Here is a 12091-nt window from a genome sequence, read left to right as displayed (position 1 = left end):
AAACAATCCTCTGAAGAGGTGAAGACGGGCCAAGGCGTCGAACAAGTGATCCTCACAAAGATACAGCAGCAGCAGCAGCAGCAGCAGCAGCAGCAAACACTCACATGTAAATGAAAGTCATGACAGTGCTGCTAACTTCTACCCTCTGCAATTCATCTTGAGAAGTGTTGTCCACTTAACCATTTTCTCACTTTATCTCCAGCTCTGTTGGTCTGTATCGTAGTGACTTGTGTGTGTTATGTTGCCTCGTGTGTGTAATGTGTGTGTGATTGTTGTTTCTTCTAACCTGACGGTGTAATACATTTCACAGCAGGGACAATTAAGAAGAATGATTGATTGATTGATGGAGAGATTAGTTGGATGTTTGATTGATTAATTGATCTGCTGTTTAACCGAGTGAGTAGAGTGTTTCATTGCCTTACCTAAAAGGAAATCTTTCTGCAGCGTTAATCACCCAGAGCAAATAATACTTGAGCTTTGAGTCTGATTATAATGTTTGCTCACATGTCTTTCAAGGGCGGTCAGCTCACACGATAAACAAATAAATCTCGGTGCTGTCGCAACACACTGATGTTCTTTTCTAAAGCCAAAGAGTAGTTTTACTGATTAACATGCAAATGCGGACAAGCATCAAGTGCAGCGTTGACGGGAGAAGAGCCTCCTACACCTGTCACCTCTGGTTACACTGCCCCACCTCGAGCTTACAAACTGTGGGTGCAGCCTGAGCGTGTCTCCCTGGAAGAGATAAAGGCCTGTGTTGCTGTTGCAGGGGACAGCTGGCTTTGTGAGCGTCACAGTCAAGCTGTGCAGTATTGATAAAGCTAAACGCCTCTTTTGCCCCTGCCCTTGTCATGAAATTAGTTTTTGTTCTTCCCAGAGTAGATAAGGTGGGTCAGAGCACCTTACATTGTGACACCAACCTTCTGTAAATCCAGTTACAAACTGTGAGTCGCTCACATTTCACCATCAAGAGAAGAATGTGATGATAATGTAATAATAATAATAATAAACTTAATTTGTATGGCACCTTTCATACATAATTGCAGCTCAAATGCTTTACAGAAGAAAAGAAAGAAAAGAAAACACAGGTAATAGCAGCGGACATAAGGGGCAATATTAGAAATAAAAGGGCAATAAAACAATATAAAAAACAGTTTTGAAAAACCATAAAAAGGTATAAAAGGAATAAAATGAATAAAAAATGTACCAAGTAAAAGCAAAGTCTATTTAATTGAAAGCAAGATCATAAAAACAGGTTTTGAGCTGAAATGAAGACAAATGTTACGGTGAAATATTTTTGATTCCAGGGGGATGTCACGATCAGCTCCTCTTTAGACCTCTGCCCTTGTGACAAAATTTTATCACCATATGTGATCGATTATATAAAACTGAAGCTGTAACCCATCATTCTTAGCACGTGGCTTTAAAGTCTTAATCTTCAACTCCCTTGTCTGTAATTACTCCTACTGTATGTCAGGTTTTTCTCTGTCTACCACTTTCGCTCAACCGAGCAGCTGACACAATATAACCTCCCCAAATTCAAGCAAAGCCAGGCCTTTCCACGTCAAGTCAAACTCCCAGACGTTAATCTTTCACCCTGATGAATTTTCTGACATTCCAGCTCACAATTTATTCTGGTTAGGGTTATTGGAGGGGAAGAAGTGAACACTGCCAGCGCCCAGATTTCCCCTTACCCCAGTTTTTTTTTTTTTTTTCTGTTGACAGATAATTGTGCTTTCACAACTCTGGCTTTTCAGGCTGACTGTGTACTTGCCAAGGTAGGAATAATATGTGGAGTGGGAGATCTGTTATTTCCTCGGGTGGCTGTTCTTTGTTCTGGTGCTGATTCGTCTTCCTTTGTTAAGTTTGGCCTGAGACCAAAGTGAATATGCTATTGGCCTCCTGCTGCCACATTCAGCCCCTCTCACTTTGCTCAGTGGAGTTTTCACCTCCTTTGCATCTGCAGGAACGCAGCGTGAGAAGAGGTTGTGCCACGCAGTAGTTAAACTTTTGTAGGCTTAGACGCAGGTTTATTTTTGATGGCAGGTTACATCTTGGCAAACCCACTGTCATGTGTTAGGCACAACCCCCCCCCGTTTAAGTCTGACTTTGAGTTTTACCCCCAATGGATGTAATCACAAAGGTGTGAGTCTGTAATCCTGCTGTTTCATCTCTTCATTAAGCCCTAACCCTGCTATTATTAATTCACTCTGTCAGTTTATGGTAACACGTTGTACTGGGGATTTTTTATTTATGCGGCTCAACATCAGTTCCCTGACTCTGAATTATTCATTTAAGATACAATTAGTGTGTGTGTGTGTGTGTGTGTGTGTGCAGGGGGGGGGGGGGTGCAACACTTTGTGTGTGTGTTGATTTGTTTATCAGCCCCTCACCTCATCAGAAGGTCTTGCTCTGTAACACTGACAAATCCTTTTTGGGTGTCTGTGCTGGCAGGTTCCCATTTTCCTGTTAACACCAGGGAACAGCAGATGGTTTGCCGACGGTTCTCCTGTGTAAAGACAAAACGTGAAAGTGACAATTTTTCTTTGCATTTGTCCCGCCGCCCCATCTTACGTCCATTGTTTTTGAAGAGGCTGTGAGAGTGACATTGGTGTGAATGTGCTATAAATTAAATGAGTGTAATTGGTCTCAATAAAGTGCTTTCCTCAGGCTCGCTCATCCCCATCACAATGAGAAGAGGTGGAGAAGAAGAGCTGACACTGTGTGATCATTGACTTCTGTTAATCAAATCTGAGTTTATCTGAAGCCGTGGATTCATGCGGCTGTCGGGAGAAGACAGAGGGGGTGGGGTGAGGTAATAGAGCAGTGAATGTAGTTTCTGAGCGACTGCATGATGTGTTGCCTCAAAGCTCTGTTCTCTCATCTCCCTCATCTTCCCTCCCCTTCTCTCCTGGTTCTGATTTAGTTTGGCAGAACAGAGGTGATCGACAACACACTAAATCCAGACTTTGTCAGGAAGTACATCCTGGACTACTTCTTTGAGGAGAAGCAGAACCTGCGCTTTGACGTGTGAGTTATTTCGTTTGATCCGGTCCTCCTGAGGACACACACCGAGTGTGTGTGTTTCAGATGTGCCGCCCTCTTCTAACCCAGTCCTCCAGTTCCTCCTTTTGTTTCCACCACCAGCTTAACATCGTCTTCCACATTCACTCTGCCTCTTCCCCCATCTATCTCTTCATCCCTTCTGTCTCTCATTTTCTCTCCTTGAGTCATTTTCCTTCTCTCTTCTCTGACTCCTCTCCTGAGGAATTATTCATCGGTGCAGTGTCTCAATAGTCATTCGTTGAAAGGAGATTGGTATAAGGGTGATAAATATTTCATATAAAGTTTTATCCTTAATCTCCCTGTTGCTAAGCAAAGCAAACGTCTGAAACCAATTCCCTTTAAACTCGCAGAGACCCATGTCCTCCCCCCTTTCACATACAGCTGCCTTTCTCCTCTCGAAAAGGCCAGACTAGTGAGAGGGTCAGAAAGGTGCGGTTTCATTTTGAGATCTCCCAGAACAGAGTCCGGATCATTTTCTCCTCCCCCCTCCTCCACAAGGAGAAGAGATATGCTTCCAAAAATCCGTACTTTTTTTTTTTTTCTCCCTTCGAGCATGAAGTCCCCGGTGGACTTCCAGGATGTATCCAGGACTGCTCTGCAAGTCTCGGAGGATTTTTAGTCACTTAATGAATTCATTAGGCGTGCTATCATGATATGACTCTGGAACAGGAAAGGAGGGAGTGCATCCCCTCACAATTAGTGTTACTCATTTACATCTCTCTTTTATCACAGAGGTGGGAGCCAGGGCATACTGAGGTTTAATTACTTTTACATTACGTTTGACTGACAGATGCTTCAAACTTTCTATGCATCGGTAGATTGTTTCAATACGATCCCACTGGTGTGGAACTGAAATTACGTTCATAAACCATACAATGACTTCCTTAATTAACTGTCACATTTATTGCTTACACCCCCCCACCCCCACCCCCCCTCAGCCGCTCCCTTTTGCTTCCCCAATGACCCAGGTGTGTGATTGACAGGCAGAAAATTTCCACACTGCAGCCAGTATCCTTTTATTAGGGTCAGTAGCAATGTGTAAGGTCCTCTGTCTCCTTGCCCACACCTTTGCCCTTGTGATGTGTGGTCTCTGTGATTTCAGGTATGATATTGACTCTAAAAGCCCAGATCTGGCAAAGCATGTAAGTGAAGATCTTTTCTATTTTTCTGGATCAGGACCTCAACTTTATATTCTGTCCTTAAATTAGTGCATGTCTCTTAATATTCAGGTTCTGTGCAAACCAAAGTAAACGCTCAAATATATTTTGGAATAATGAGTGAATTATGCTTCATCTGCCCAAAAAAAAAAAAAAAGCTTATTTTTCTTTACCTTCTACCATCTGCTTCAGTTCGTAAAATGAAGTGCGTTATTCCTCCAGAGCTATAATAATTAAAATTACATTGGCATCTGGCAAATCCTCATTACATTTTTCTTTTAAATGAGAAATGAAGCATTGCACATCATTATCAAAGCTTTTCCACACATTTCCCTGTGTGCTCTTTAGTGTTGTTTGCAATTTAAACTTTCATTTCCAAGACAGCATATAGTTATTCAAAACAATGCATTGCATTTTAAAGTGGAGGCTTTTCCTGAAAGAGACAGGGCTGTATTATATAGAAACATACATTCAGGTAAACAGGTGAATGTATGTTAGTGTCATCGTTTATGCCAAAAGCTTTGATAAATAAACTGCTACTCTCTGCTATACAGATACATAAAGAATATATTTGCAGCTCTTGGTTTGCATACTACCAAAATTTTCATCATTAATCATGCTTCTGTCACTGTGATGCTTCTATTGCTATGTTTTGACATTGTGCTCCATGCTCTGGAAACAAACTGTTCCTCCTGTGAAACTTTCAGCCTTCGTTGCTTTTCTTCTCTTGAGTTCCTTCACTTTCCTTTTCTCTTCCTCTGAGACTCTGTGACTCTTTACCCTCTGCTGTTCTGCCTATCTACACTCTCACATATCCACTTCTGCTCTTCTTTGTTGCACTTGGTTGATGACAGTCTGGTATTTTGAGTCATGTGCTTTCTGTTCCATGATATGCTCTGTTGTGTCACTGCTGCTGCCTGGTCTCTCTCTTTTCCTCCTCCTTCTCCACCCTGGAAGCCAACCGACTTTAACGTACGTGTCTGCCTTAGACGTCCTAATTTATAACCGTACAATGCTTATACGATGCTTAACTCCTCACCGACTCTCCTTCTTACCCCCGCAATCCATCTGAACACCCCCATCCTTTGCCCCAACATGCGTCTCTCTCTCTCCATCCCACTTTATGCTCCCCCACACGGCAGGACTTCCTGGGACAGGTCCACTGTACATTGGGAGAGATTGTGGGCTCACCTGCCAGTCGCCTGGAGAAACCTTTGGGGTAAGTGCTCATTTTTCTGTACGGACACTGATTTTGCAGAATCATGTGGGAAGAATAAGAGCCACTCAGAGCTAAGAAGAGATTTTTGCTTTACTTATCATCTCAATGAGACAAGTAGAACATTTTAACTTTGCAAACACGACTTTTCAGATATTATCAGATAATGAAAACTCAGCGCCACCTCTCAGCCTATTCAAATGTGACTCGGCTCTCCTGCAGGATTTCACGCATTCCGGCAAAGATGAGGCAGTGATGAATATATCTGCATCCTAGAGCCATCGGTATCGGACAATGCACTGCGAGATTAGACCTGTGTGCGTGGAGCGATGATGTGCAATTGAACACAACCGGGGGGGGGGGGGGGGGGGGGGGGGGGGCTTCCTCATTGTAATTACTGTCATTAGGGAGGTGATCTAGCACGGAGAGTGGAGAGCATGAGACAGACGTGATGGACAAAAGTATTGATTGTGCAGCTTCAGTGAGGCACTTTGATCACTGCTGAAACTCGACACCGATGCAACACCAAATTTAGCTGCAACACAGGGTGATGTGATGATGTGGTTGTTGGTTTTTACAGTTTACAAACTGAAGAAATGAGCCCTTATGAAAACATTCTCTTGTGTTGCTATTAACTGTGCCAGCAGCTTTCATGTCCGGGAGTAGCAATTCAGAGACAGGAAAAATATAGGGTGCTTTTGATTTTCAGTTCCTGACGACATGCAGGTAAGGTTACAGATTTATTCATCCCTGTTCCTCTGAGGCAGCTGCAGCCGGAGGCGTTATGTTTTCAGGGTGTCCGTAACATTCTCGTGTTCGCGATACCTGAACACCTGGAGGGAATTTCTTTAAATTTTGAACAATCTTTCCTTGGGACTCCAGGATGAACTGATTAGAACTTGGAGGTTAAAGGTCAAAGGCCACTGTGATGTCACAAAACATGTTTTTTGAGGTGAAGAATTAATATGCTAATTATGTCAAAACTTTGCACAATGTCTAATGGGATAAAATTATGAAGTGATGACCTTTTATATCCTAAAGGTCAAAGGTCAGCTGCAACCGCACCACATATATCATATGAGTCTGGACAGAGTCTGGGTGTAAACTGCGGCTTGACTGGTGGCTGGAGACATACAACTGCAAGGATTCAAGTTGAATAGCTAAACAGTATCCACAGAGTTTTCTTCCCCTCCTGCGATAGGCGACGGCTCAGGAGTTGTTTAATGGCTATGTGCTCCATTTCCTTCTCATGCATCCTGATGTGACGGTGCCTCTCTGGACTGCAGCTTTGAGGAATGGCTTCCACAGGGACTGAGAAAATCTGTTAGCCATGCTTAAACAAGCCCTCCCAAGGCACACTGCATCCAATGACCTGCTTAAGAAGCACATCAGCACCCCTTTTCCTATTTTTCACACTTCATCTCTCATTTATTCTCTCTCCTTCCGTCCACCAGATTCTTTTTTTTTTTCTGGTTTGACCCCCTTTCTCCTCATTCTGATTTCTATTTCTTTTTGTTCCCCCAAACCTCTCACTCGCTCTCTTTCAGCCTTCCTTTGGCTCCCTCCTCCATCCAAAAAACAACAACCCACCACACCAAACCACACCAAACACACCACACCCCCAACCACACAAACACAAACCACAAACCAACCCAAACACCACCCCCAACCACAAACAAACACACAGAGAGTTTGAACTAATTTCAGAGAGTAAATATGTCTCCTCCAAAATACGTTCGTACAGTATATCATGGATCATGTTTTAAGTGTGATGTCGTTATACTGCACTGAAATCATAGGGAGAAGTTTGGACTTGCTGGAGAACAGGGTTCATGTCCACCATGACGCGTTGGTTATCTAAAGATGTTTAGATACTGAACCTGTCTCCATGTTCCAGTGCTGCTTCTAGTCATCCAGGACTTTTCCAATACTTAATCAAGACTGCAACCTTTCCCTTACCCTTAACCCTTAACCAAGCGCTTGTGTTGCCCAAACATAACCCTAAAAACATAAATCATGCTGTAGTTGCTAGGAGACAAAGAAAGCATGTTATTTTTGCATTGGCAATCCGAGCGGCGTTACGTTACGCCGTCAAAATGTGTGTGCTAGTGCAAACTCGTTGTATATGAATGTAAGATTTAGGGAACTAGGTTGACATTAACCATAACTGCCACACACTTAATCCCAAAAATCTAACTCGGTACTAAAATTTTTTAACCCCCAAAATAAATGATTTACTTTGTGAGGACTGAATTTTGGGGTATTCCTCATATTGTGGGATTCCTTGCACACACACAGTGTGATTAATGCGTTGCGCATACACACATAAACACACGCCTTTTCCCTTCATATAAGCATAAACATAACCTGCAGCTCACACTTGGAACAATAATTTACCTCAATCATTCCTGAATTTGTGCACACTGCGCACTTGGGGACAAACGTAATCTTCTGTAATCACCTCTGAGCAGATTTCCACAGACTTATTTTTCTCGGGGATAATAACAGGTCAGGTAAAATGTATGGCTTTTCCCACATGACTTTATTAAGATGGAAACGTGTGCCAGTGGAAGGAATATAAGCTATGGAGCACCGAACTGACACAGCGGTACAAATCCTTCCTGTTTATAATGTGGTTTAATGAGAGGCATGTATCAAAGTTATTGCTAGCTGAGGAAATGCATAGCTAAATGATTGACTGATGTAGGTGAATGACATCTTTAAGTGAAAAACGTGTTAGCTGTCATGCAGCTCTCATGGCTGTGATCATGTGTATAGCCTGTGGGAAGGAATCATTATGTGGCTGTATAGGTAACATGATAATGGAATTCATAATACAAAATAGAAGTAACCTTTTCTGTTGATGTGGTGAATTATACCACACACTAGAGCATATGAATGCAGCACAACATTAGCATGTTAAACCCATTAGCCTACTGTGACTGTGCCCTCGCGCTGCATGATTGAAGCAGGAAATGAACTGTAAGCAAAACCACAATGACTGTTGTGGGTGTGTTGGCTGCACCCGTGGGAGCCAAGGGAGGAAACAGATTCGTAGAAATGTAGAAAATAATATGTATAAAAAAAAAAAAAAAGAATAAAGAGCCGTAGCTCACATCAAAGGCTCACCTGAACTGTATCCCACCTGTGGGAACCAAACCATCATCAAAAGGGATGATCTTGTATTTCGGTTGTGTCTGCAACGCTGCATATATAGTGGTAACTGAGTAGGAAGTTTAAGAAAAATGTTTAGACAATAGCAAGGTACAGTGAGTGACAAGTGTGCGTCATGTGTCTTCACTTTATTAGCTCACAGAAGAGATCAGCTCGTCTCCGCGCTTACGCCCATAAAATGAGCTGATGGTAATTTTCTTAGTCTGATACATTAAGCCTATTCACTACTCCATTTATATGAAGATGAAGTTAAAAGTTAAATTTCATATGTAATATACTTTGGACGCTGAGATACCATGGCAGTTTAATGTAATATTGATTTTATGCCTTTGGTTCTGTTATCAGTGTGGCAGCGTATATCTCTGTATTTGCTTTTAGCTTTCACCATAAACTGCTGAAATGTGTCTTGGCAGCTCTACAGAGGCTCCACCACACGGGTACTCTGAATGCACATACACTTCAAAGTCAAAGGCCAAGCAGAAACGTGATTTAAGTGAGCCCACTGGTGGAATTCAAAAATGAAATGATAAAAACAGGGAAGATGAAAGTGTAGTTAAACTGTTAAAGTTTCTCTTGAATTCTCGTTTGTTTTGATGAAGGCACAATTTGATTCAAACTTTCTTGTATTTTTTTTTTAAACAGAGCTTTGCTGTAAATCATTCACATCACGTCATCAGCGTGTCACAGGCCACATTAGTGTCCAACCTGCTCTCTGATGACAATAATTTCACCTGCTTTGAATAATTGCCTTCAAGAAATGTTTTCGCTTGGTCCACCTCTTTTTGTCCTGCTGCTTGATTCATGTTAAAATGGCCCAGCATCGATAAAGCAGCAGAAAGTCCAGAGAGAAACATAAACTTCTGAAACATCACACTGTTGATGCAGATCGGAGCTTAAAATGGCTCCAGACTGGGTCTGTCACATTCAGCCGTATGTGACGGGGCCTCAGGGAACATAGAGTCAGAACAATCAGCATTGAGTTTTTAAGATTAAGCTTTGATTGACACATTGGCTGATGCACATGTTAAATGATGACTGCTCACACCGGTGCAGTGAGTGATGAATGGTAACGTTTTTTACATTGAAGTTTGGCTCTGCTTTCATCAAATCAACCTTACTTTAATTCATCTCTTTACCAAGTCACACTTTAAGACAACTGAAAACTCTTTTCAGCTCTGAAACACAAGTTTGCAACAAATTCAATCAATGTTGTTATTAAAGTATAGATGCGAAATATTTTATTATACTCCCCCATCCCCGTGTTTTCCCACTGAGGACTACACATCATTTCAACATTTTATCTGCTCTCGTTTATCTCTACGGATCTTTTTTGCTCCCTATAATCGAGTTTTAGATTAGGAATTAAATACAGCAACACCCGTATGATGTAATACAATCCACAACAACAGCATTGCAGTAAAAACTGTGTTAAATGTTTGATATTTGTTCAGAAAGGGAGGTGCTGATTCAATTCTTTGGTTATCTGAGCTGCAGTTTCTGGTGTCTGCTAGTTTGCATTTTAAAAGTTTAGGTTGGAATCGCTTACGGCACAGCTTACTACTGTATTACATACAGTACTATATAGCTGATCAGAATTCAGTATTATACTATAAATCCTCACTTTGTGGAGCAATATAATCACTGACTCAGATAATTCCTCTTACAATGTTTAAGAGGAAACATTTCACTGAAATGAGTTTGTAATTGACCGCTGGCTAAGCCCCACACGCCCTCAGTTAATTTAGAGGAGGTAGACAAAAGCAGCCTGTTGTTATAGCAACTGTCAATTTTGTTGATTGAAATCACAGCTGTTGTTAGCTAGTTAATTAAGTTAACATTAGTGTCATAAGTTGGTTGAATGCTGTCTTCGGTTTACTTTTTAATGCTTCTAACTGACTCATTTTAAAACAAGAATCCTGTAAAAAGAAGTCTAAAATATAGACTTGATACCTAATGTTATGTGCGTGACGTCGTGCTATTAAGACTGAGGCTAAACTCAGCCAAAAAAAGAATATTATAAGTACAAACAAAACCTAAGCTTAGAATGATTTAATTCTAAGATAGCCTTGTTTGGCTTCCTAGCATAGAAAGGCTACTTTCATATTTTTAATCTGTATTTTTTCACAGAGTTTTAGGATGATGACTAACTTGTGTTTGCTGGAGAGCAGGACAATGCTGCTGTTTTTTCTTAATGTAACTTAACTCCACAAATAGTCAATTAGTGATATTTACATCTTTGTCTTGGAAATAATGCCCTGATACAGCTATCAGTAATAAACTGTAATGTTTGCAGCTGGGTAGAATAGACAAACGCTATGTTTGTCCTTTCCTCACACTTTTGCTCTTGTGCTTTTAATTTGGGAAAAACTAAGAAAATGACAGAACCATCAAAAACTCTTTAATGCTGAGTATACAGTGCTGCAGAAATTAAACCAATGAGTTAGCATCTTAGCACTCCGGGTTCCCTTGTCCCAAAGTCTGTGGGTTTTTTGAATGGGTTTTTGGTTAGATGACTAAGGTCTGTGGCTAACACAAGACATTTTCTCGTTTAATTTTACGATATAAAATACTTTGTGAATAACTCCGTTGTGATTTCTTTAAGCTTTCACTTCTCTTAAAAGACTGATTGCTAACAAGTGGCTAAAGGAGACTACAGAGGTTGTCGGAGACATTAAACATCGTTACACTGAACATGAAAACTGTTCTACTCAACACTCCTCCTTTACAGCCTTGTTGTGATTATAATCATGCTCTTTTAAACTATTATTAACTTTCTAAGAGCAAAGGCCTTTGTAGAATAGATCAGAGCTAAATCAAACTATAAGTTGAAAGTTTAGCGGTGGTGAGATTGAAGTATTGCAACCGTGGTGTAGTTTTATAGTCTGATATTAGCTTTTTACCTCTGCTGATTGTATTTAGACTTCAAAAATGGTAAGTGAATATTATCTTGATGACGTAAACGTGTAAGTACCATGAACTTTTGTTTATCCCAGAGCTTATTTTCCTCTGTAATTCAAGAGCCTATGTAAAATTCCCATTAGCTTTTTGTCGAGGAAACCAGGGTGATGCTAACTTCTGGGTTGGCCTACAAAAATACATAATTCCTTGCTGCACTCTATTGCTCTTACTACAACCCCATATACACTACTATGATTAGACAATCTATCTCACTTCGATCTTTTCCTCTTGCCATCTTGATATATAACCAAAACCAACTGGGCCTGCTTAGCATTTTAATACATGACACAGAGCATGATTGGATATTAGCTTAATTTTGCAGTGCACGTGTGTGGATGCATCTGCATTTGGTTTTTTTTTTTCAGTTTTGTCACCTGTCTGTAGTCAGGGCCTTATAGTCCTGAGATGAAATACAGTCAGAAGACAACCTAACTTTAAATTGCCTCACCACTCAATAATCAAAATCAACAATCAATGTATAACAATGTATATGAAGAGGTCAAATGTATGTTTAGTGTAA

The 12091-nt window shown here is 40.9% G+C and overlaps 1 protein-coding gene across 1 annotated transcript in view; it reads left to right on the top strand.

Moving 5' to 3' along the window:
* The window catches only part of LOC111219134 (copine-5-like), an 80537-nt gene that overhangs the window by 15849 nt on the left and 52597 nt on the right, over positions 1-12091 (top strand). Inside the window, exons 4-7 of the mRNA XM_022741729.1 lie at positions 2927-3030; positions 4169-4208; positions 5181-5195; positions 5366-5442. Of these exons, the coding sequence (XP_022597450.1) occupies positions 2927-3030; positions 4169-4208; positions 5181-5195; positions 5366-5442 (236 nt within the window). The remainder of the gene's footprint in view (positions 1-2926; positions 3031-4168; positions 4209-5180; positions 5196-5365; positions 5443-12091) is intronic.

This window comes from Seriola dumerili, unplaced genomic scaffold (assembly GCF_002260705.1).
Source record: "Seriola dumerili isolate Sdu_G_001 unplaced genomic scaffold, Sdu_1.0 BDQW01000056.1, whole genome shotgun sequence".
NCBI classification, from domain to species: Eukaryota; Metazoa; Chordata; class Actinopteri; order Carangiformes; family Carangidae; genus Seriola; species Seriola dumerili.
This window is presented reverse-complemented; position numbering and strand designations above follow the sequence as displayed.